General features: G+C 44.8%; 1 protein-coding gene across 6 annotated transcripts in view; it reads left to right on the forward strand.

Annotated features, from left to right (window-relative positions):
• Nucleotides 1-5204: 5204 nt before the first annotated feature.
• The window catches only part of NCKAP5L (NCK associated protein 5 like), a 47912-nt gene continuing 26824 nt past the window's right edge, over nucleotides 5205-26292 (forward strand). For 2 of the 6 annotated variants that reach the window (XM_061614837.1, XM_061614835.1), the window contains exon 1: nucleotides 5205-5379. Coding sequence is in view for 3 of the 6 variants with exons in the window: in XM_061614835.1 (XP_061470819.1) it covers nucleotides 5350-5379 (30 nt within the window). In the remaining 3 variants the exon portion in view is untranslated. The other 4 variants (XM_061614834.1, XM_061614839.1, XM_061614838.1 and 1 more) reach the window with 4 other exon arrangements.

Raw genomic sequence — 26292 nt, forward strand, 5'->3', positions numbered from 1 at the left:
AAAGAAAATAAAGTGGGATGTGCCTGTCTGCATCTTTTATAGGATTGTGTCAAAGCAAAAGACTTGGGTCAGCATCCACACTGAAATTGAGGCTATCACAAAAGAAAAATTAAACTTTGACCCTCACCTTTGCCTGTTATCCATGTTGGGAACAATGAAAAAATATATGTAAAGAGTTGGTCCTGTTTATGATTGCGATGGTGCTAATGCTTATGCAACACTGGAAAGATGTCTCTTTCAATAGACAACTAGTCACTTGGTGGTGATGGAAAGGTTAACACATCAGTGGAAGCTGCATAATCATGTGAATTGCTGCCAGACACTTTTCAAGACATGGCAGAACTTTATTTGATACATCAGCAGTTCAGACGTGGACCAGTGGATACATATCTAGAGAGCTTGAGAATGTGTTTGTGCACTTGTACAAGAAATCTCTTACCCCCTCTCAACAATGGAGCTCTTTATCACTGATGACAGCAGTTCTTTGACTATAATACTGTTACAGGACTCATATAATCAGATGAGCTATAGTATCAAGAAAGAAAAATAAAATAGAGCCAATTACAAAGATGTTCTTTGGCCACCTTAGTAGTAAGGCAGTAGGGGAAAAAAGTAAACTGAACTTGCATTGGAATGGAACAAGTAGACAAGTATAATTTCCGTATTCATACTTGGTGCAGTGTTGTCACACTAATTGAAGATTTAATGGATGTTTAAAATCCTGTCCCCTGTTACATCTGTCAGAGCAAAATATTTTGCTGGAGATGGAGTACAATTTCTGTTCTTGGAACTGTTTTTTTAATATGTTGCTTAAGAGAGGGATAACTTTGGGTGATTTGCTGTGTAATCATGTAATTTTAAAGTTTGGGGCAAATACAAACTTGTGTGTCCCCAAGTGACTTGAGAACAGATTGTTCAGAGTGTTGGATTTGGGATGTGTATTAGCCACTGTGATAAATGACTTCTCTCAGGGTTGTGGAATGTGGATCATGTGTTCCTGAGCTATCCAAAGCCCTGTAGCACCCAGCAGAAACAAGTTCATGTTTCACTCTTTTTATTACAACCAGTATTGGAAAACAGCAGATACTGAGTTTTGAGAAAGGGTGATGATGGAAGATCCACAAAGGCCTCCTTGGAGGGTATTCTGGCTTTTTACTTTACATGGTTATGCCTGGTAAATGTATTCACTAGGTTTGCTTATTTATAGTCCCCTGCCTTCAAATAGGAACATGTTTCACACATGTTCCTGGGGACTGTTTCTTTGTCTTTCCACAAGTGCCTGTATATTTCAGAATTTCTTGTGGCTGCAAACCTATATAACAGTCAACAAAATTAGTACTGGTACCATTCCATGCCTTAAATTGTATCTTTCTCAGTTTTGCTTTTCCCATGTTGCTCCCAAGAAATATCCTTTCATATGAAGAGAAAAGCAAAAGGCTACATCCCATATACAGTAGGGCCCTGCTAATATGGCGGGTTAGGGACCAGGCCCCTGCCGTAAAGAGGGGCCCCATAGACTATAATAGGCTGCGTCGTGCAAAAATGATGTCAAAATGGTGCATGACAGAAAAAACCCACTATATTAGCAGAACAAGCGCTGTAAGAGCGGGGCCTTTCCCTAATTGAAAACCGCCGCATGAACGAAGCACTGTAAAGCGGGGCCCTACTGTAGTTGCAGTAATACAGCAGTGCTGTGCCATATTCCTCTTGAGAAATGTGTGCCACTGGTGGTTTTTGTTGGAGGAACAAAAAGCAGAGGCCCCATAACGGAATACATAATTTACCTTTTTATATAATGTCATGCACCTCTTAAGGTTTTAAACTATTACTGTACATTGTGTTAGAACTGACACTTGTTTAAGGACTCAAAAGAACTCATTTTTCTAAAGGAAATAACCTAAGTTAAAGTCATGAAAGGGCTCATGTCCTTATATTGGTTCTCTTCTCCCCTGCAATTTTTCTGCCCGGGGTTGTTTGACAAGAATGATGCATTTTGCTGTTCTCTGATGGAATATACTTATTTGTATACGCTTCACATGATTAAATCATGTGCAAATGTTGTGGGGAGGGAGATAATTAATTATTCTGCTAACTTGGTATATCTTAAGATCCTCCCACAAATCTACTTCTTGGCTTTAGTCCTATCTTTACTTGTGAACCAATAAATAAAAGAAAATTGTCAAAGCTGTAATAAATGGGAATTGTGACAACCCAGAGACTGCACCAAATTACCCCATACCATAATATCTTACTACTGGACAGACTTCAAATTTGTAGCCCCTCTATTAGAATACTTGTAACACACTTCACTGTCTAGGCATGGTGATTGGTAGGGATTTAAAATATCAAAAGACTTAGGCTGCAATCTAATACATATCTACTCAGAAGTAAGATCCATTGGGTTCAATGGGACTTACTCCCAGGTAAGTGTGTATTGGATTACAGACTTCTTCAGGAAAACTAATTTCAGAAGCAACATTAGCATTCCTAATTTAACTGTTAAAAAGGAATTAATGTTCCTAGTTTCAGGTTACAGAATTGTGGTCACCTTGTTCTGTAATAGAGCAAAAACAGGCCTGGTATTCATTTTCACAAGCAAGGACCACCATCAGTGGTCAGTCAAAGTGACTGCTATCTGAGCTGATAAACCTTTGCAAGTGATGCCACTCAATCTGAGTGGAAGAAGGGTTGACCTCTGTTCTTGGAAATCTACTAATAAGGCTTTGCATAAGTCTTCAAAGATGTCAAGGAAAGGAGAAAATTAAGAACCTTGCAAATTAAGTGGCAATGATAACCAAACCTAGTGTGTTTGACATGAAAGCTTATAGGTATTTCAAAAGAAACATAAAAGTGAGACATTGCTAGTTCAGGAAGAAGGACAGCAAAGGCTGTAAGGCTACATCTTTTCCACACGGATTTCCCCTCCAGAAAAGAGGTATGAATTTAAAGTTGACAACGAGGACATTGAACTTGTCAAAGATTACCAATACCTTGGCACAGTCATTAACCAAAATGGAGACAATAGTCAAATCAGAAGAAGGCTAGGACTGGGGAGAGCATCTATGAGAGAACTAGAAAAGGTCCTCAAATGCAAAGATGTATCACTGAATGCTAAAGTCAGGATCATTCAGACCATGGTATTTCCGATCTCTATGTATGGATGTGAAAGTTGGACAGTGAAAAAAGCGGATAAGAGAAAAAACTCATTTGAAATCTGCGCCCTAGGCTGCTGCCTAGTTGGTCTAATGATAGCACCGGCCCTGATTTTATCACCCTATTTATTTAATCTGTACGCAGAACATATACAGAAAGCAGGATTGGGACCAAGATGAAGGAGGTGTGAAAATTGCAGGGAGAAATATCAATAATTTAAGATATGTAGATGATACCATACTACTAGCAGAAACCAGTAATGATTTGAAACGAATGCTGATGAAAGTTCAAGAGGAAAGCACAAAAGCCAGGACTACAGCTGAACATCAGAAAGACTAAAGTAATGACAGCAAGATTTATGCAACTTTACAGTTGACAATGAGGACATTGAACTTGTCAAGGATTATCAATACCTTGGCACAATCATTAACCAAAATGGAGACAATAGTGAAGAAATCAGAAGAAGGCTAGGAATGGGGAGGGCAGCTGTGAGAGAACTAGAAAAGGTCCTCAAATGTAAAGATGTATCACTGAACACTAAAGTCAGGATCATTCAGACCATGGTATTTCCGATCTCTATGTATGGATGTGAAAGTTGGACAGTGAAAAAAGCGGATAAGAGAAAAATCAACTCATTTGAAATGTGGTGTTGGAGGAGAGCTTTGCGGATACCATGGACTCCAAAAAAGACCAATAATTGGGTGTTAGAACAAATTAAACCAGACCTATCACTAGAAGCTAAAATGATGAAACTGAGGTTATCATACTTTGGACATAATGAGAAGACATGATTCATTAGAAAAGATAATAATGCTTGGAAAAACAGAAGGAAGTAGAAAAAGAGGGCTAAACAAGAGATGGATTGATTCCATAAAGGAAGCCACAGACCTGAACTTACAAGTTCTGAACAGGGTGGTTCATGGCAGATACTCTTGGAGGTCGCTAATTCATAGGGTTGCCATAAGTCGTAATCAACTTGAAGGCATATAACAACAAAACAACAACAATATGAGACAAGGAAGCCTTGAAATTAACCATTTATATTTACTACTATCCCATTTTATATATTGAAAATAAAATAATTTATGCAAAATAAGCAAATGCATATTAACATGCTTGATATGCAAAATCTCAGATTACAGAATTACACTTTTCTGAAAGTATGTTTCTGTCATCGTCCCCTGAGAAGCACCCGAGAATGCAGGAAAGCATCAGGGAGTGTCTTGTCTTACGTGCCACTGGAAAAACTCCTTATGGGAAAAGCAACAGCTAGTACCACTTTCCCACTCCTTTCTTCTTCTCCCCTCTCTTCCCCCCCCCCCGCCGTGTGCTGCAAAATTGACAAGGCATGAAAAAAAATTGATTTATTTATTGTATGTACTCTGAGGGGGGAATTCTGTTGTGAGGATTCTATCACCCAGAAGGTTAGCTAGCTGGCCATTACACAGGATACACAGCAAAATACAGAAACGTTTTTACTTAGGACCCTGATCTTTTTTTTTTTAAAGCAGCCTGCACTTTTTCAGCCTTGGCTAATAGTAAGGCTCTGCTCTAACTACATATCACAGTAGTAGTGGTAACTGCAGTGTGGGCTTAAAAGTGGCTGCACTCAGGAGTGAATAGCTTGTGGAATGCAAAGTTAAACATGGCACGAAGTTATTAGGGAGATGGGGGTTTATTTGGGGCCACCTCCCTGGCATGCTCCATTTATGGTAGTGAAGCAAGGATTGTGCTTTCCGATCTTCAGGCAACTAAGCGACTTCTGACGGGTGGGGGAAAAGATCAGGAACCAGCTCAAGCAAGGATCCATCTAGAAAACAAAACAAGCCACTTCCTTCCCTGTTCCTAAAGCTTGCCCAAGCCTTCCCCCTTTTGCAACCGTTCCAAGCCCAGCTGCTGCCTGCTTCCCTGGGGCTGCTCGACTAACTAGGCAGGGAGCGAGTTGAGCTCAGCCTTGGAGGCCCGACCCCTGCTCCTAAATGAGAAACATCTGGCGCCAAGCAAGCCTGGCTCAAGCGTCCATTGGCTGTCGCGGGTCAGGATGAAGGGAGGAGTTCCCACCGTTTTAAAGCCATGACATCACTTTCTTCTGGAGTGGCCTTGGGAGACGAGAACGGAGAGCCTCCCTGCAGTCCCGGGAGGAAACGGGACTCGTGTAGTGAGGTGCCTTTGGTGCGATCTTGGCACTGTTAGGTTATGATAGCATCCTCCGGTATTGGCGTTTGGGTGAGTCTGGAGCCGTCCTCCCTCTCCCCGTCCCCAATTATATTTCTTGTCAGAGCTTCCCTTTGAAGACTTTTTAACTCTTGCAAGCCAATTGTGGGTTTCGACAGAGAAACGTTACAGGCCAGAACATAGACTTTGTGGTAATATTAATGGTAGTTGGCTGCACGGGGATGGGAGTGAATAACTTGCAACGGCGCAGTGCCCCTTCTAACTGCACCTTATAGCCCTCAGCCCTCTTTCTGAGAACGAGGACCTGGCTCTTTAAATCTCTGCTTAAGTGGCAGCGTTCTGACTTTAACGCTTTGTGTGCTGGAATGGCTTCTGTTGAAAGATTGACGAATCGGATCTCGAAGGAAAAAATCGATCCAGAATTACACCCCGCTCGGGAGGATACTGGGTTGAGGGGGGGTTTCACTGAGGCTGCTTTAGTTACGTTGAAGGGTGGTTTACAGTGCAATCCTGTGCACAGTAGATGATCTACAGTACTCAGAAATCAGTTCCGTTTCAAGCGCGCGTAGTCTTTCGGCCTAAAGCAGGTTTGGGTTGCTTATCTGAAAGAAGAGAGCCTAGATTTCAAGAGAGCCTGCTGTTACTACATAACAGTGATTTCATGGCAACTGTGCATTGGGGATTCATGCAACCAAAAGGGCTTTACATCAGGAATGTCTCCTATCTTACAGCACCCTCAGGGTCCATCTGGGAGGTTGTTCCTGCTCTTTCGGGGCCAAAGCGTATCTTGGTACTTGGTTGGGGTTGTCTTCCCTGCGCTTAAAAACCAACCAACCCTCCACTCCCATCTCATCTCCACAACACTAGAGGCTTATTTTGAGAAGCGCAAAGCTAAAGCTCGCTGCTACTTTGGGCGTCCGCGCCCTAGCGTGAAAACGATTCAAGGCTGCTGCAACGCTATGCGCGCGTACTTAGAGTCGGTCCCGCCGGGTTCAGCGGCGCTTACTTCGGCAGAAACGTGCACAGGATAAGGCTGCAGTACGTACGCACGCTGATGTGGGACGAAGCCCCTGAGAGGGACTTCTGAGACAACAAGCATCGAACTGAACCGACCACACTTTTGCTATCCACCCCGGACCCTGCTGTTTTCACGCATTACCGATCGGTTATCTGCCCGGCCCCCTTCCTTCCAATCCTAAATCTTCCGAGGTGCGCATGCGTGAAACGACAGCTTTCCCTCCCCTCCTCCCCTTTTTCCAGCGTGTTAGGAGCGAAGAAACGCAATCCCTTCTGGCCGGAGAGAGCCTGGCCCCAGATTCATTGGAGGTATACTGGGAAAGAGCAGCCGTTGTTGTAATGTTTGTTGCTGCTCTGTCATATGCAGAAGCATTACCGCCACTCTTGACAACACCTGGACTATGGTATCCCTGCTTCCTTTTTTATCGCCTTATCAAAATTCTTTCCTGCTGCATACTTTGGTGTTGTCTATCTGTAAAATGGGCTTAACATAAGAAGGGGTAGCCCCCTCTCCTTCCTCTGTGGAGATGTTGACTGAATTAATTTCTCTTCCCTACTGCTGTCATTTTTCAACCGGTGTAGAAATCTTTTTACCATGAAGAGAGGAACTGCTTTATTTGTTGAACTTCTGCATATTGTATGGCTGTTTAAAAGAGCCGCCCCCCCCCAAAAAAAATCACAAGTGGCAATCCTAATCATGCCACAGACCAACCTTGGGGCATGAAACTGCAGTTTTTTCTTTGGATAGGCATAGATTCTCTTGGGACAAAAAAGGCCAGCTAAATATGGCTTTTCCCAATTCTCCCGGGCCCAGAGGTAATTGGATCCGTACTGGTCCTTTACCATCTGTTCAGGCAGGATATATCAAACAGTAAAATAATATAATACAGGCGTTCCCAACCTGGTGCCCTGCAGATGTTTTGGGCTACAACTTTCATCAGCCCCAGCCAGAATGTGTTGATGGGCATTTAAAGACTGACAGATTTATTGTGACACATACTTCTGTGGACTAGTGCCCACTTCATCAGATGCATTCATGTGTTATCCTCAGTTGGTGGATATATACACAGTTGATCAACTGAAGATAACACATCATGTATCTGATAGACTAGAGCAGCCTTTCTCAACCAGTGTGCCTCCAGATGTTGTTGGACCACAACTCCCATCAGCCTCAGCCAGCATTGCCAATGGTCAGGAAGATGGCAGTTGTGGTCCAACAACATCTGGAGGCACACTGGTTGGGAAAGGCTGGACTAGAGCATATTTTATGAAAGCTTATGGCACAATTGGTTAGTCTTTAAAATGCCATAAGAATCTCTACAGATTGTTTTTGCTGCTACAGACCTGTATGGCTATCTTTCTGGAAGTTGGCACTAGCTCGTTAGGAATTTAGTTGGATCTTTGCTTTGCTGTGAATCTTGTGGGTTGTAAGACCAAATATGATGAGGGTTATGGGGTGCTGAGATACTTTAGTGATGGAACCTGGTTTAGTAAATGGAATGCAAGTCCTCTGCAGTTGTTGCAAATGGTATCTACAAACTGTTCAGCTTTTGTTGTTGACTTATACAGCCCTGAACAACTTAGGGTCATGCCGACTGATAGAGCATCTCTTTATGTATAGACTTATCCCATTTACTGAGGTCATTGTTGGCTCTTTCAGTTATGCCACATCTAGCAGAGATGTATCTTCTGGCAACTCAGAAGAAGGATTTTTCTCTGTTGTGGAATGACTTCCCCTTAGAGACATGACGGGCACCTACAAGGCAGGGATGCCGTCAACTGGTAAAAATCTAACTGTTCATGTGGGTATTCCCACCCACTGATCCTTAGTTCTGGCTTTTCTGAACTTTGGATAGTCTGACTTATGTTTTATTATTATTTTATTGTACAGGTTTTATGTTTATTTTGCGTTGTTGTTTTTCACAGTGAAAATAAATAGTATTGAATTATTTCCCCCACCTTCCCCTCCAGATATTGTTGGACTCCAACTTCCATCAGTGCCAGCCCACGTGACTAATGGATAAAGATGATGGGAGTTGTATTTCCGACATCACCTGGAGGGTCCCAAGGTGCCCAGCCTTGGTCTAGTCTCTAGTGTGTGTGAGTGGAAGACTTTTAAAAGGAAAGAATGGATGCCTGTAAGAGGACAGATTAGAAATGATGAAGGGGACCAAGTTAGTGAACGCTGTTGGCAGTGAGGAATCCTTAACAGGATAGCTATCTCAGGAAGGGGTTGTGTACCATAGCTATGTGCCAAGGGAAAGTTCAGCAGGTGCTTCTCGAGAAAATCTGTGCCAGTTGAAACTCCTCCTTTCTTGCATTTGCTGTGGGAATATCGGAGCAAGAAGCTGCTAACATGGTGCCTGATCTGCTCATATAATGTGAGACAGACTATACAAATTTGGGGGGTCATATTCAGCGGAGTCTATCCCTTTTGCTTGTATCAACCTTTTAGGGAGCAGAGTCTTGCTGGGAGCAGCAGTAGATATCAAGACCTCTAGACTGTTTCCCGAACTCTAGGAGAGTGGGTTTTTTTCTCTCTTTTTCCAAGATCTACTTGGCTTTTCTTAGGCTTTTCATTGAGCCAGATAAAGCTGCGGCATCCTCAGCTGCTGAATCTGATGCCTTAAGCCATGGCCTCCTTTTGTCTCTGACATCTGTCAGAGGGTGAAGTAACTTCCATCAGTGGGGGTTGAAGAGCCAGTATTGTGTAGTGGGAGGTGGGCTTAGCAGGTCACACAGACTCTGCAGAGCAGTTCTCTTGGCTGATTAGCAACCTGCCTGTAATCTTGCTGTAGCCATTTCTGTTCTGATAACAAGGGCAATTGGCACTAGGATAGCCTTGGGCAACTTCCTTCTCACAGAAACAGTAGCAGGGTCCAGGGGCATAGGTCCCATATGCAACTTCCATTTAAAGCAATATCACACTTTAACAGTCATGGCTTCTCCCAAAGGATCCTGGGAACTGTAGTTTGTTAAGGGTACTGAGAGTTAGGAGACCTCTATTCCCCTCACAGAGCTACAATTCCCAGTGTGGCTTAACAGTTAATCCCTCTTCCCAGGGAACTCTGGGAATTGTACCCCAGTGAGGGGAATAGGGGGTCTCCTAACAACTCTCAGCACCCTTAACAAACTATAGTTCCCAAGATTCTTTGGAGGAAGCCATGGCTGTTCAAAGTGATATGAGCACTTTAAATGTACAGTAGAGTTGGGGCCATAGGTGGGCTTGTCTGACATCCCATGGCCTCACTTCTGAGATAAAAGCCCAGGCATCCTGGCTCCCAAACATGTAGTAGTTTTCTTCTCTTGCCTCGGCACCCTCCCATTACCCCCATGTTACTGAAGCAGGTGTCTGTGTATAGGTACGTCTCTTGCAAATTAAATCACTACTTTATATAACTTTTCATATATAAAATGTTACATACTCTTCTTGTCTTTATAATTAGGCTGCCAATTTTAGTTGGTCATCCATACATGCAGTAGAATGAGGTGGGCAGAGCCCTGACAATGAATGCATGGATGGTATCTTGCAAGTGCTGGATATTATTTTCAAATGCTGCTTCTATGTAGAAAAGAAGTCATAGCTAGAAAGCTAGGCTATTTGCTATATTTCTACCACCTATGATGTTGTGGTATTTGTTTGTGTGTGTGTGTGTGTTTACAGTTACATTCTAAAGTGTGTGTGTGAGGGGGAAAGCACAAAGAGAGAGAGAATATTTCTGAAGTGGTACAGTCAGTTCTACCCCCTTGGGACTTTTTATGATCTGGTTTTTCCATTCCTGAGTAGCAAATTTGAGGCCCAGTGTTAAGGTTCTTCCAGTTGAGTTTTTCATCCACAGAGCCCCTTGCTGTTCAAATTTTGATGAATTAACTACACTGACTGCATTAACATGTTGTTGTTGTTATTATTATTTACATGTGTACCCTGCCTTTCTTTCCATGATAGAAACCCAAGGTGGCTTATATATGGTTCCCAGATGGTCTCCCATCCAGGCACTGACCAGGCCCGACCCTGCTTAGCAGGGAGCTGGCCTCACGTGCCTTCAGACAATAGCCTGGGACCATAGCATGTTGCTATACTGTGCTGGAGCATGGGAAAGGGATGCCATTTATTTGAGTTAGGGATATGATATATTTGGTGGAAATGGAAACTGATGCTGGATCATTGGAGACATTATTACATTTGTTAATAGCTGTTAACATGTCCAAGGCAGGCTGCTTGAAAAGCGTATTGGGTAAAATATCTCACCCTTAAAATAACCAACTCCTTATGTTTTTCCATGAGTTGCTGAATTGGGCATGCCTCCTGATTGGAAGGAGGTGAGCTCAGAGCAGTAATTCGCTTGGAGACACAACAGGCAGCTCTGCCTCTGGGGTGTATGCTATGTTTCTGCATTGGGAATATTCGAATTGCCCAATTATACATGATATAGTAGAATTACCAGACTTAAGCAGAAGCTGATGGGAAGATGGCAAAGCTTGGCAGAGCACAGACTTGTATAGAGATGCAGTGGGCAACTTCTTCTGTGGGTAGATACTTTGGGCTAGTGGAGGCTTTAATGAATTCCCTTCTCATGGCACACGGTTTGGGAATTGCTGGTCTACAGATCGCACTGCAGCTGGGTAACAGAGTCCTCCTTGCAGTTAGACTTTAAGCTGGGTGCTTGTCTGGCCAGATGTACTTTTCAGCTCTGCCTGAATCATCTTGGGCTGCATGCAGAATGCTATATTTAAGGCGCTCTGCAGACCCTTATCCAGCCACGTTGTACCTGGATGGGCTGAGTTTGAATATTGACTTTCTCATAGATGACAGAAGCCAGGGGAGGGAGAAGGAGGAGCGATTCTCCATCCCTTTTAGGTTAGGTCACTGGGACTTGGGCACCCTGCTTCCTTCCCAGCTCTCTAATCCTCATCCCCCCTGAAGTTGTTGGGATGGGGGTGGGAGGACAGGCAAGGGGTGCACTCTCCTTTCATGCCATTGTTTTGTGCACAATTGCTGGCTTTCCTTTTCCTTGTAGACAGCATCTCACTTCCCCAGGTCTGCGGTTGATGTGGTGCCATTTCCTGCCATTGCTGCAGGGTGGAGTAGGGAAAAGGGGGGAATGTTAGAACAACAAGAGATCAAAACTCTAGGGCCAAGTTAACAGAAAGTGGAGGAGGGGCAGGCTGGAAATGACGGTCAAGACTGCAGTCGCAAGACCCTCAGCTCCAGCCAGCATAGGCAGCAGGAGAAGCAGCAACACTCTGCTGAATTTTGAACACGAGTGGTGTCACAATTCAAGCCTGTGCCTCTCCGCAGTACAGAGCAGCACAGTAGTATGGTGGGCTTAGCAAAATACTTTCCTAACAGGTTAACATATTATTTATTATTATTATAACTGATTGAAAAGACTCCTTTGTTGCTGTTTTCTTTAAAAAAAGCATTTTAAAATTGGAGGCAAATTTGACTTTACCCTAAGATTCTTTGCATGTGAGTAATCAGATTTCAACACACTGATGTTTCATCAGTTTTGTGATGACGATGTATGTGATATATAACTGTCTACACTCTTTTGTAATGCTGTCCTTGAATGTGTGTGCTCCATGGCCCAGGGTATGGTCCGAAGGCACATGAGGCCACCACCTAGCTGAGGCTAAGCAGATCTGGGTCTGGTCAGTGCCTAATGGGAGACTGCCCCCATGGGAGCCACATGTATGCTGGCTTGGGTTCTATGATGATAGAAAGGCAGGATGTAAATGTAATAAATAAATAACTGGGAAGGCCAGATGGCGCCTCCTAGATGGCTGTCAACTTTATTGTGGAGTCTGATGACCTGCAAGGGTTGGTTTTGAAGACAAGACATACTTCTAGCTCTGGGATGCTATCTGGAGGAATAGTGTCTCTTTTCCACACCCCATCCCAAATACAGAAGTTGGCTATCTGTGTTCTGGGGCATAGGACACAAATGCAACAAGGTGCAAGAGGTTCGGTGGGGGTTGATCTGCACCCCAATAAATCTCCTTTGCAGAGAGTCTTGCTACATGGATTTCTTGGCTTTGTCCTCAATAACTGATTGCCACTTTCTGTGAAAGTGAAGTCAAATTATCTTGGTTCTGTGTGGGAGGAGGATGGAGATTGCCTCTTCTCTGCAGGTTGTGACATGGAGAGTGGCAGAAGACGAGCGGTATGTGATGTGATTTGCTTGTGCTCTCTTTTCTTCGCAGATACTTTTGTATAATGTAGGTTGCTCGTGATCTGCATGTGACACACTGTGGGTTAATCCATTGTGGTACCCTCCAGATGTTGCTGGACTGCACACCCCATCATCCCTGATCATTGGCCATACTGGTTGGGGCTGATGGGAGCTATAGTTCAACAACATCTGGAGGGCGCCACCTTAGCTATCCCTGCATTAATGTGTGTACATGTGTGAAAGATCCTGCCCTGGGCTGGGAGTTAATGTCCTCCAGTTCCTTTCTAGCCTTAATACTGAAGAGCCTTGTGAAGGCTGTCCTTTGGTTATGCAAGGGACAGTCTGGGGAGAAAGGTTTGAGACATGTGCTGTCTAATGGGAGGGGTATTTAGGTTGGCTTGTTAAAAGCCTTTACAGTTGGGTGGGGTGAGAAGGGTGAAAGAAGGATAAGCCATGAGAAATGTGCAGGATAGCATAGAAGGTGCAGCTGGCCTGGGCATGTTGACAATGGAGAGAAGGATCTTTCAAATACGCAGGCCAGGATACTTGCTGTGTGGATAGATAAGAGTGTTAACTGTGCCAGTTGATCTGCAGTTGTGCTGGGTGTCATATGGAAGCAACAATAGCTGGAACACACACTCTCCTCCTACAGTGCCTGTCTGTCCAGTCTCCAGTTCCCATCAATTGATCCCTCTTGTGTTGGGGTGAGGAGCCTGTAGCCCTATAGATCTTGCGAAATTACAATTCCCATCATCCCAGACCATTGGCCATGCTGACAGGGGCTGATGGGAGTTGTAGTCCAACGGCATCTGGAGGGCCTCAGGTTCTCCTTCCATCCTCTAATATGACCAAGAAACAAATTAGGATAGGGCTATTCAGGTAAGAGCAGGACGGGTTTTATTTATTTATTCAATGGTGGATGTCACCATTGACAGAGAGTAGGGATGGGCCACAGTGGTGCAGCACATGTTTTGCCTGCAAGAAGTCTCAGGATCATTCTTCAGCCTCTCCAGGTAGGTAGGCCTGGAAGAGACTCCTACCTAAACCTTTGGAGAGCTGCAGCCATTTTTCAATGGCCCATTGAGCTTAGTACTCCTTTTATACAGAGCAGCTTCCTAATTCCTACCAAATTCCTACCAAACTTTACTTTCTCCAACAGAAGCAAGCCCATACGCTGTTCCCATACAAATGAATGGTAAAATGTTGAACATAAGAACAATTTTTGTGTGTGTGGTGAGGGTGAAACTTGTCTTGGCCCCTATCGACAAGAATCGAAACCCACCCCCTGGTGGTCTGTGTGATTTGTGCAATCTCCATCTGCCGACCCTAGCACACCTTCTTCCTGTTATAGTGATGGGCAATTTTCTTGTTATGATGGCTTTTATAGCATGTTTTAGTGTATAGCACAGTGGGGAGGAGAGCCTGGCTGGGAGTCCAGAGTCTGTGAGTTCAAATCCCCGCTCGTGTCTCCTGGGTGTCAAGGGCCAGCTAAAGATCACCCCCACAGTGAGTGGCTCTGGGGTTACGTGCCCTGCCCCCTGTGCAGCCGTGGGCAAGCTGCATAGTCCCACTGGGCATAGTCCCAAGGAGCCCAGTTGCCCCCCAACTGGCAGTTGCAGACAAGGAAGGGGCTGGCTTGTGCAGCTCAGCAGGCCCTAGCCAGCTGGGGAGGACTAGCCTCACAGGGAGGCAATGGTAAACCCCCTCTGAATGCCGCTTACCATGAACACCCTATTCACAGGGTAGCCATAAGTCGGGATCAACTTGAAGGCAGTCCTTTTCCATTTTTTTAGCGTACACAGTGCTTTTCTCATTGATCTTGGCACATAGGTCACGGCTGTGCTCATTTTCCCTGTGTGAAACTTAAGCTGAGAGCAGATGACAGCTCATGGGTCTCAGTTGTTTAATGCACAGCCCACATTGGACTCTACATTGTGTTGCCCTGTTCACTTCCATGGGGTCATGTCAAACCTCTGGTGCACCAGGCTGAGGAATGCTGATGGCATGAGCTTGAATTCTCAGCTTGATTTAGAGTTGAAAAGGGTTGCCCGGAATAGTGTGGAATAGCAGACGGAACACTGTCCTTGGGCTATGGAGGTCTTGAGTTTAATTCCCTGCTGAGCCGCAAAGCACCCTGTATGACATCCCCAAGCCAGTTAATAATGTTATAGCCTGCACTACTTGGTTGTTGTGAGGATAAAATTGGGGTGGTGGTGGTGGTGGTAACTGTATACCACCCTGAACTGCCTGGATAAAGGGTGGGATAGACATACAGTTAAAATCAAAACAGCAGAGGTAGCCATAAGTAATTGAAACAATGTTAGCATAGATTACTTCTTTGTTGGCGTACTTCTGTAATGCAATCAGTATGGTGGTGAAAGGGGGCTTGAGAGCTAGTGTTGAGCTGAGATGCTGGTTCAAATGTCACCGCTGCAATCACCTTGCCATTGGTCTTCAGCAAGCCACTGTTCTCTCAGCCTCAGGCACCCCTCAAAGTTACTGTACAAATGTTAGGTGTGATGGCTCATTTCTCCTTCTTTTCCTTTGCATTCTTAGAAGTGAGTTGGTAGCTTGAGTATCAAAAAGGGAAGGTGGCATTTATTGTGAGAACAAAAGGGAGTAGCTTTGTGTGTATTAAAAATACATGCACGTATCCTCCCAGCCTGCAGCTTCCCCCTTCTTGGTGCACCCGCAGACAAGCCGTGGTGACCATTTACAGCTATAAATAAACAGCCATATTCTTCCCTGTGGCTCCGCTGCTATTTTTGCTGCAGCTGCTCTTGTTGTGTCTGGTCATTCAGATGATGGCAACAGATGCTTTTTGTTTTATTCTAGCATCCTGACACAATCTCTCAAGTTTGAGCATGGTGCTGATTGGCCCACTCTAAGTGCCTTGGAGCGGGGGTGAAGCCCATGTCCCCCTCTTACCGTTGTGTACTTGGGACCCATGCTTGGGAATTAATGAAGTTCTGTAGTGTTTTTAAAACAACTTCCTGCCCTAGAATGTTCCCAAAGATGTGATCCTGACGTCTTGATTGCTTTTCTTTCTTGTCTCTTCCTAAAGAGTTGAATGATTTTTGTGTATCTTGACCAAATTCTGCTTTTGGCCCCATAAGCGGCCATCTTAGGCTTTCCAGTTCAGATACGTGTGTGCTTCTCCTTTAAACGTTTTATGTGTTGTTCTGAAGGGGCTGGCATGTGCTGCAGGATGACATGTTTGCACCAAATCTTAGTCTCTGGATTGCAACAGAAAATAGTCTTCACGCAGGGCCTTGTAAATCTGTGGAATGCATTGTTTCAGGATGTTGTGATGGCCCGGTACCAAAAATGTTCCTAAGTGGATTAACTGACTGTATGGAGGATAGCTCTGAGAGAGGGTGTGTGTCTGACTGACCGTCGCTGGGGATTAACATAAAGAGTGCTTGAGCATTGCCCTGTGAGATTGGAGTGGCCGCTGTCTATCTGGGGAGCGGGGGAAAGCTGCTGAGCTTGTGAACTGCTGGTCTGACTCAGCGTGGTAATTCTTATCTTGTTGGAACTATCTTGAGTAATGGATTTTTCACTGCAAGAGACAAGCAAGCCTTAAGCAGAAGGCTTATGTATATATGAAAACAGTGGAGCTTAGTATGTGTACGGAAAACATATTTGTGATTCACCCTAAGACATGTAGGGATGTGAAATGATATGAAGTAACTCTTGGTGCCCTCAGGGACTTCACTGGGTGCTGTCTCACACTGGTGCATTGGGGGCAGGGCTAGCCTGTGCAGCCCTGTAGTCGTCTTAGTGTTCTTGGAATGCAAGAGGATGGAAGGTGTTTGTGAACTTCAGATCCTATCTGCACTAGACATTTAAAGCAGTATTCCACTTTATAAACAGCCATGGCTTCCCCAAATAATTCTGGGAACTTTAGTTTCTTTAGAGGTGTTGAGAGTTGTTAGGAGACCCCTATCCCCCACCCAGAGCTACAGTTGCCAGAGTGGTTTAACAATCAATGCCTCTTCCCAGGGAATTCTGGGATTTGTAGCTCTGTGAGAGGAATAGGGGTCTCATAACAATTCTCCACACCCTTCACAAACTACAGTTTGCTGCAGCAGATTAAGAAGGTACCTCTCAAAACAGGGCATCCTACAGAGATCCTACAGCTAATACCGTGGAAGACAGAAACAAAATTCAAAAGGACCTTGATAGGATGGAGCATCGGGCTGAAAACAACAGAATGAAATTCAACAGGGATAAATGCAAAGTTCTGCACTTAGGAAAAAGAAACCAAATGCACAGTTATAAGATGGGGGATACTTGGCTCAGCAGTACGACATGTGAGAAGGATCTTGGAATTGTCGTTGATCACAAGCTGAATATGAGCCAACAGTGTGATGTGACTGCAAAAAATGCAAATACTATATTAGGCTGCATTAACAGAAGTGTAGTTTCCAAATCATGTGACGTATTAGTTCCCCTCTATTCAGCACTGGTTAGGCCTCATCTTGAGTGCTGCGTCCAGTTCTGGACTCCGCACTTCAAGAAGGATGAGAACAAACAGATGGCGACTGGTCTAGAGTGCCTCCACCTTGTGCTGGGCCAAGGAGACAGACTGGGAATCCTGTTGGTGTACCGCCCACCTTGCTGCCCAACAGCTTCCCTAGCTGAGCTGACAGAGATAGTCTCGGAGGTGTTGTTGAGGTCCCCCAAACTTGTGGTGTTGGGGGATATCAACATTCATGCCGAGGCTGTCTTATCTGGGGTGGCTCAGGACTTCATGGCCTCCATGACAACCATGGGGCTGTCTCAATTTGTTACGGGCCCAACGCATGTGTCGGGTCACACTCTTGATTTGATCTTCGCCACTGGTCATGGAGATGGTGATCTGGAGGTGGGGTGTCTTTCATCTACTCCATTGTCATGGACAGATCACCGCCTGCTGAGTTTTAGACTCACGACGACTCTTTCCCTCTGCAAGGGTGGGGGACCTATTAAGTTGGTCCGTTCCCGGAGGCTTATGGATCCTATTTGTTTTCAGAGGGCTCTGGGAGTTTTTCCAGCTGATAGTACTGGCGCTCCTGTCGAGGCCTTGGTCGAACTGTGGAATACAGAGATGGCCCGGGCTATCGACACGATCGCTCCCGCGCGCCCTCTTCGATGCAGAGCTCATACAGCTCCGTGGTATACCCCGGAGCTGAGAGTGATGAAGCAAGAGAGAAGGAGGCTGGAGTGCAGATGGAGACAAACTCCAGACGGATGCAATTATGCTTTGGTAAGTGCCTCCACTAAGTCGTATATAAAAGCGGTAAGGGCGGCGAAGAAGTCCCACTTCGCTGCCTCTATCAGGAAATCTCTCTGCCGCCCAGCAGAGCTTTTTAGGGTTGTACGAGGACTCTTACATTCTGGTCCTCAAGATACCATTGAAACATCTGAAGCTCGTTGTAACGACATTGCAGGGCACTTCCAAAATAAAATTGCATGCATCCGTAGGGACCTAGACTCTGATGTTATGACAGATGAATCCATTGAAGTGTCCAGAACACGGTCTTGTCTTTCATTATTGGATGAGTTTCAGTTGGTGCAGCTTGAGGAAGTGGACAAGGTGCTTGGAATGGTGCGGGTGACCACGTCTGCTCTAGATCCTTGTCCATCTTGGCTAGTGAAGGCTAGCAGGACTGGTACCACCGGCTGGGCCAAGGAAGTGATAAATGCCTCCTTGAGTGAGGGAGTAGTCCCTAGTAGCCTCAAGGAGGCAGTAGTGAGACCTCTTTTAAAGAAACCTTCCTTAGACCCAGATAACTTGAACAATTATAGACCGGTGGCGAATGTCCCCTTTTTGGGCAAGGTTCTGGAGCGGGTGGTTGCCGGTCAGCTCCAGGTGCTCTTGGATGAGACCGATTATCTGGATCCGTTTCAATCTGGTTTTAGGCCTGGTTTTGGCACTGAAACAGCCTTGGTTGCCCTGTATGATGACCTCTGTCGGGAGAGGGACAGAGGGAGTGTGACTCTGTTGATTCTCCTTGATCTCTCAGCGGCGTTTGATACCATCGACCATGGTATCCTTCTGGGGAGACTCGCGGAGTTGGGAGTTGGAGGCACTGCTTGGCAGTGGTTCCGCTCCTACTTGGCGGATCGTCGCCAGAAGGTAGTACTTGGGGAACATTACTCGACACCTTGGACTCTCCATTGTGGAGTCCCTCAGGGGTCGGTTTTGTCCCCCATGCTTTTCAACATCTACATGCAGCCTCTGGGTGCCGTCATCAGGAGTTTTGGAGTGCGTTGCCACCAGTACGCTGATGACACGTAGCTCTATTTCTCCTTTTCATCTTCTGCAGGTGAGTCTGTGGATGTGCTGAACCATTGCCTGACCGCGATAATGGACTGGATGAGAGCTAATAAACTGAGACTCAATCCAGACAAGACTGAGACACTGTTGGTGAATGCCTTCCCTGCCCAGATGGTGGATGTTTACCCTGTTCTAGATGGGGTTACACTCCCCTTGAAGGAACAGGTTCGTAGTCTGGGGGTTCTTTTCGATCCTTCCTTGTCTCTTGAGGCGCAAGTGGCCTCGGTGGCAAGGAACGCGTTCTACGCCCCTATCTGGACAGGGATGACCTCGCTTCAGTTGTTCATGCTCTGGTAACTTCTAGGCTGGATTACTGTAATGCGCTCTATGTAGGGCTGCCCTTGAAGACAGTTCGGAAGCTCCAGCTAGTGCAAAACGCAGCAGCCAGACTGCTGACGAGGACCAGCCGGTCAGCGCATATAACACCTGTTCTGGCCCGTTTGCACTGTATACCTATCTGTTTCCGAGCCAGATTCAAGGTGCTGGTTTTGACCTATAAAGCCTTACACGGCGTGGGACCGCAATATCTTGTGGAACGCCTCTCCCGCTATGAACCTACCCGGTCACTTCGCTCAGCATCTAAGGCCCTCGTCCGGGTACCAACCCATCGGGAAGCCCGGAGGACAGTTACTAGATCTAGGGCCTTTTCTGTAGTGGCCCCCGAACTGTGGAACAGCCTCCCCGAAGAAGTACGCCTGGCACCTACGCTTCTATCTTTCCGGCGCCAGGTTAAGACCTGGCTATGCTCCCATGCATTTTAAGCGTTTAATGTTATAATTTTAAATTTTCTACTTTCTTTTGTTGCTGCTTGTGTTCATTGTTTGTAGGCTGATTTTATTGTGATATTTTGTATTTTAACTTTTTTGTACACCGCCCAGAGAGCTATTCGCTATGGGCAGTTTATAAATGAAACAAACAAACAAATAAATAAATAAATAAACTGGAACAGGTTCAGAGGAGGGCAACAAAGATGATCAGGGGACTGGAAACAAAGCCCTATGAGGAGAGACTGAAAGAACTGGGCATGTTTAGCCTGGAGAAGAGAAGACTGAGGGGAGATATGATAGCACTCTTCAAGTACATGAAAGGTTGTCACACAGAGGAGGGCCAGGATCTCTGCTTGATCATCCCAGAGTGCAGGACACGGAATAATGGCCTCAAGTTGCAGGAAGTCAGATTTCGACTGAACATCAGGAAAAACTTCCTAACTGTTAGAGCCATATGACAATGGAACCGATTACCTAGAGAGGTAGTGGGCTCTCCAACACTGGAGGCATTCAGGAGGCAGCTGGACAGCCATCTGTTGGGAATGCTTTGATTTGGATTCCTGCATTGAGCAGGGGGTTGGACTTGATGGCCTTTTAGGCCCCTTCCAACTCTACTATTCTATGACTCTATGAGTTTTTTTACCCCAGTGCACTTCTCACTGCTTTCTTTCTGTCACCTGGGTCTCCCATCATTCTCATTCTGATTTATTCCAGTTGAAATAATTTGGATTAGTTGTTTAATGTTGTATGAACCATTCCTAACTTGCATGATGTGTTTTTCAGGGGCAAAACCTGGGGAATTGAAATCTATGAGCTCTGCCCCATACAGAGCATCAGTGCGCAGAACTAACTTTTACAACCTTTTAAAATTTCATATGTTGCTTTAGTGTCTTGTCTTTGAGAAACTTTTTTTTTTTTAAATTCAGCCGCACTACTTCTTTCTGTGCATTTCGGTCGTCTCTCTCTCTCTCTCTCTCTCTCTCTCTCTCTCTCTCTCTCTCTCCTCCACATAGGATAACAGATGTCCTCCTTTCTCACCACAAGTTTCAGTTTTTGGCCTGAGAAGTGTTGAGGGTTATAAACTCTGAATCATGCTCAAAGCAGCAAACTCATCTGGTTCTAATTATGCTGCCACTCCTCCCCACTCTGCCGTTCTGTATGTTTTTCCTAAACCATCTGATTGGTGGGGCACACCCATAAATATGAGTGCCAGGGGCACCTTGTGAACCCAGACTTTATGGGGATAAGAAAATTAAGATGCAGACAAATAAGATGGCTGCTTGCTACAACTGAACTCCAGGAGGTGGATAGCAGAGTGTTTCTGCTTGCGGAGGTTGATCTCTTTCATATGCCAGGAGACTTGCTGGATGCAAAGGTTCGCAGTGGTTTTGTCTGAATGTCAGGAGTAAGGAATCTGTGGGCCTCCAGATATTAGAGTCCACCCCCCATCATCCTTGGCCATTGGCCATGCTGGCTAGGCTTGATGGGGCTCCAGCAACATCAGGAGGGCCTCAGGAACCCACCGCCCCGTTAAAGTAGCAATGCAAAACTTACAATAATTGATTCTAGTTGCTCTGCTGCACCTATGCAGTATGGTGTGGCCCTCCCTATCTTTTTCTTTGGTGCTCTAGTTTAAACGATGTGGCAGATCTTCCAACCACAGTATAAATGGCTTGCCAAAGGGCACCTGTGAAATAGTGAGCAGAGCAAGAACTTTATGCCCTTGTGGATGAGCGTGGTGATCTGCCCCAGTGTCTTGAAGGACATCTTGGTTAAGGTTTTTCAGGAAGTCTTTCCACCTCCATGTCCTCAGTGGCCTGCTGGCACTCAGGAACACAGCAAGCCTTCTGGGGGTTCCTTTGCCCTAATGCATCTTTCCTCACCTGCTGTTTTGAATTGCATCTCCCAGCCAGTGATTACAGATGAAGCATCATTTCTTAACCGGGCCTTCTGCTGCTGTAAAAGACTATCTGCAATCTTGTGTGTGGTGGAGGTTCTGTGTTAACCTCTGGAACGGTTTCCTTTCTTTTTGGTGTGACTGATGCACTAATGAAATGGACTGCCTTCAAGTCGATTCTGACTTATGGGCAACCTTATGAATAGGGTTTTCATGGTAAACACAATTTTGGTGTGTATTCTCTGTTTTCCCTGCATCCCTGGTGAACTTCCCTCCTTTATGGTGGAAGGTGAGGTACAAGGAAAGGGTTGTGACGTTCTCCTAGCCCAGTGGTTTTCATGGTGTTGTGTGTTCAGAGAACCCTTGGATTTGTCAGAAGCTTTCCTGAGGAGATCAGTAAAGCTTGCCCTGAAGGGCGGTCTGCTCACTGCTAATCAGCCCCTCAACATGAAGCCACAAGGAGAGTGCTGGCATGTAATTTGTGCATTCTGTTTACATGGGATGTGGTGAGTAAGGTCCAAGAGATGTGGCTAGTACCTAGTCATGTTGCGACATGGACATAAGAAGAGCATTCTGGTCCAGTGTCCTGTTCTCACAATGGCCAACCAGATGTCCATGGGAAGCCTGCAAGCAGGACCTAAGCACGAGAGCACTTTTTCCCCTTGTGGTTTCCAGGAATTGGTATTCGGAAGCATACTACCTCCATCTATGGCTACTAGCCATTGATAGCCTTTTCCATGAATTTGTTTAATCGTCTTTTAAAGTCATCCATATTGGTGGCCATCACTGGTACTCGTGGAGAGAATTCTATAGTTTAACCATGCACTGTCTGAAGAAGCACTTTCTTTTGTCTGTCTGTCCTGAATATTACAACAGTCAGCATCATTGGATGTCCACGAGTTCTAGTGTTATGAATGGACTTCAATGTTGTTGAAGGAGGCTGTGATAAGACCTTTTTTAAAGAAGCCTTCATTAGATCTTGCAGATCTTAACAACTTCTACCCAGTCTCTAATCTCCCTTTTCTTGGCAAGGTGATTGAGAGGGTGGTGGCTGCTCAACTTCACATTTTCCTGGATGAATCAGATTATCTAGACCCTTTTCAATCAGGCTTCAGGCCTGGTCATGGGACAGAGACTGCCTTGGTCGCCCTGCTTGATGATCTATGCCGGGCATCAGACAGGGAGAGTGTGTTCCTGTCGGTGCTGCTGGACCTCTCGACAGCCTTTGATACCATCGACCATGGTATTATTCTGGGCTGTCTAGCTGGGATGCATTTGGGAGGCACTGTTGTGCGGTGGTTTCGATCCTACCTGATGGACAGGACCCAGAAAATAGTGATGGGAGACTATTGCTTGTTCTCCTGGCCTTTGGCCTATGGGGTCACTCAGGGTTCCATTCTGTCTCCAATGCTTTTCAACATCAATATGAAACCGCTGGGAGAAGTCATCTGGAGATTTGGAGTACAAGGCCATCAATATGCTGATGACACTAAACTCTGTCTCTTACCTTCTGAATGCAGGGAGGGAGTGCTCATCCTAAACCAGTGCCTGGAGGCTGTGAAAGGCTGGATGTGGGTGAACAAACTGAAACTTAATCCAGATAAGACAGAAGTGTTGCTGACCAAGGGGAAAACTGCACCGGGGATAGGGTTGCAACCTGTTCTGGATGGGATTGCACCTCCCTTGAAGGAGCAGGTTTGCAGTTTGGGAGTTCTCTTGGATCCTGCCCTGCTGCTTGAATCTCAGGTGGCTGCAGTTGCTAGGATTGTTTTTGGCCATCTTAAAATGGTCTACCAGCTGCATCCATTCCTGGAAGCAGTTGACTTGGCACATGCTTTGGTGACATCGAGGCTTGACTACTGTAACACACTCTACGTAGGGCTGCCTTTGAAAATGGTTCGGAAACTACAGTTGGTTCAAAATGCTGCAACCAGAATGTTAACTGGAGCACTGCGCAGGGAGCCTATTACCCCTGTGCTTTACTGACTCCACTGGCTCCCAATTTGTTTCCAGGCCCAATTCAAAGTGCTGGTTTTGACCTTTAAAGCCCTAAATGGCCTTGGACCAGTATATCTGAAGGACCGCTTGCGTCTATATGCTCCTGCCCTGGATTTAAAATCATCTGCCTCTGGTCTCCTCTGCCTGCCTGGAATTAATGATGTAAGACTGACAGGCATGTGAGAGAGAGCCTTTTCAGTTGTGGCTCCTAGGCTTTGAAATTCACTGCCTCAAGAAGCCTGTTCTGCTCCCTCCCTGATGGTTTTACGGAAATTCATAAAAACAATCTTGTTCCGGGAGCCTTTGAGAGGGTCTGACGGGTGAGTCTGACACTGTCTCTTTGTTTTCTGTTTTTAATTTTTCTTTTTTAATTGTTATCTTGTGGTTTTTACTGTTGTTTCCCCATATATGTACTCATATATATATACATGTAGGTTTCTCGGTTTGTTTGCATATATATGCTTATGGTGTTTTATGGTATTCTATGTATTTTAATTAATTGTATTTTATGTATTTTAACACTGTTTTGTCTTGTGTTTTTATTCTGTATAATTTTATTATATATGTGTGTGATTTTATTGTAAGCCGCCCTGAGTGCCCCATTGTGGGGTAGGAGGGCGGGATAGAAATATTTTAAATAAATAATACCTTCTTAGTTGGCACACTTTCTTTCAACACTTAGCAGTGTGCAGCTGAGTGGCAGGAAAGCTGATGTGAAAAGAATTATTTTGTAAACCACTGTCCTGATCTTTCTGTCAAAATTAGAGGGATGGTAAGGTCAACTGCTCATCTGCCCAGTCCTTGACAAATTGGGGGCAGTGTTGGCTTCCATATCACACACAGACTTTGCTACCTATGGGTTGTTAAAAATATTATTAGAGTCATGTTCAAAAACAACAAAGAAGCAACAACAGGCTAGATAAGCATGGTTTGGTTGGAACCTTGTTGCTTGAACAAGCTCTCCAGCTTTGTATTGTTTTGGATCTTGGTGAGATCTGATGTACTTCTGTATTGTCTATAAAGACAAGCCCTTATTTAAGCTTTAAAGGATGTGATGCAGACAGAGTTTAATGCAGAGTTTAATGGTAGTCATCCTATTTAAGTTCATGGGCCTTAGGGCATGAACTTTTCTAGGTCCTTCCCTAAGTTGCAGTATCAAAATAAGAGAGTCAGGACAAAATCTTTGAGAATAGTGGCGTAGCAGGATCGTTTTTGTGTGTGTCAAATAAAATAATGAGCAGGATGGAGTATAGGTCATTCATTGTCTCACAAAATTTGCCTTCTGCTTTATGAATGTGTGATGTGATCAGGTGTAGGTAGTATTTCCTCCCCCTCTCAGTCGGATGCAACAACCTGAATTGAAACTTTGCCAGAACAATCACTCCAAAGTCTACTGATGCACCTCTGCCACTGTTTCCCATATATGTGCCCCAAGATCCTTCCCCCGCCAAAATACCAAGAAAGCATACGCCTGTCAGTTCCAGCTCTGCATAGCCATACAAAGCACCAGATATGCTAGTGCCAGCTTTGTAGTGCTTTGGCAGAAGCAGATAGTCTTTGAGAATACAACTCCCTCTCATAAACTCTTGCCAATAGCTACATTTCTATTGCCTGCAGTTTTAACAGTTCTTCAAAAACTTCATAGTTTTTGTATGTTATTGTTGGACCTTATTATCAACTATAATGGTATTGTTTCAATTTACTGTATATTTCTTAAGATGTTTTCTTTAACTTATTGTTTGACTATTTGAATTTTGTTTTATAACAGTGAATAATATAACATTTTTTATGTTGCCTTGAGCTGCCTTGAGCATAGGTTACTATAGAAAGGCGGCGTACAAATAAAACATGGTAGTGGTGATGGTGATATGTGACTGCCAAATTTCTAACCACCTCACAGTCATTGACTCTCAAAAGAATTTATATAATGGGTGGAATCCAGTTGGTACCCTAGCACTCACGAAAGAGCTTTGGATCCAGCTAAGCCATCATCCACCAGCAGAAGAGGAGGCAAGTTTTGCCATCCCCCCCCCTCAATTTCCCTCTCCAGCTCCCCCCCCATGTCATTTTCCTGAGTTATAGGAGTATTGGGAGCTGCAAGGGGGACCGCAAATCAGTAAAAACCCACCTCCCTCTTCAATTTATGAATGCCTCTGGGAGGGGTCAAAAGTCCTTCCACAAGCATATGGAAACTAACTGGATTCCACTCAATGGCTTTTAAAGCTTGGGGGGGGAAGACTGAGAATTAAAATGTGCAACTCTGATCTACTTCCTCTTCCCCTACTCCTATGACTTGATTTAAAAATCTGGGCTCCTTGGGTCATCATTATACGTGTCTGTAGCATTCTTGGTGATTTGAAGCCACTGTGTAAGCTACTGTTACAGTCAGGCATTGTCTCCTTGATGTTAACAAAATGTTTGCTGTGTTAGCTTACATACCAAATGCATTTGTTAAGATTTAGCTGTTTTTAATTTTGCTCTTTTTGTTTCTGCTGAGAAGCAGTTGTGTCTGCCTGAAAGGTTGCATACTGTTTCACTCAGAAATTGTTCCAAAATTGCCACAATTATTTTCTGTTTCCTTCTCTGGAAATCAACTATTATTGCTTCAGGCTTGCTTTTTAGCAATACAGATTTTCTTAGTAGACCAGCTGTTTTGGTGCCAAACATCACTAACTTGGTTTGAGATACTATGTATAAAACTTTTCCAAAAGCTGAGTATTCACGCTGCCAAAAAATAATGCAGGAAAAGAATCTATAATTCTCACACCCCACCCAAACACACACAAT

Source organism: Rhineura floridana, chromosome 3, assembly GCF_030035675.1.
Source record: "Rhineura floridana isolate rRhiFlo1 chromosome 3, rRhiFlo1.hap2, whole genome shotgun sequence".
Lineage (NCBI taxonomy): Eukaryota > Metazoa > Chordata > Lepidosauria > Squamata > Rhineuridae > Rhineura > Rhineura floridana.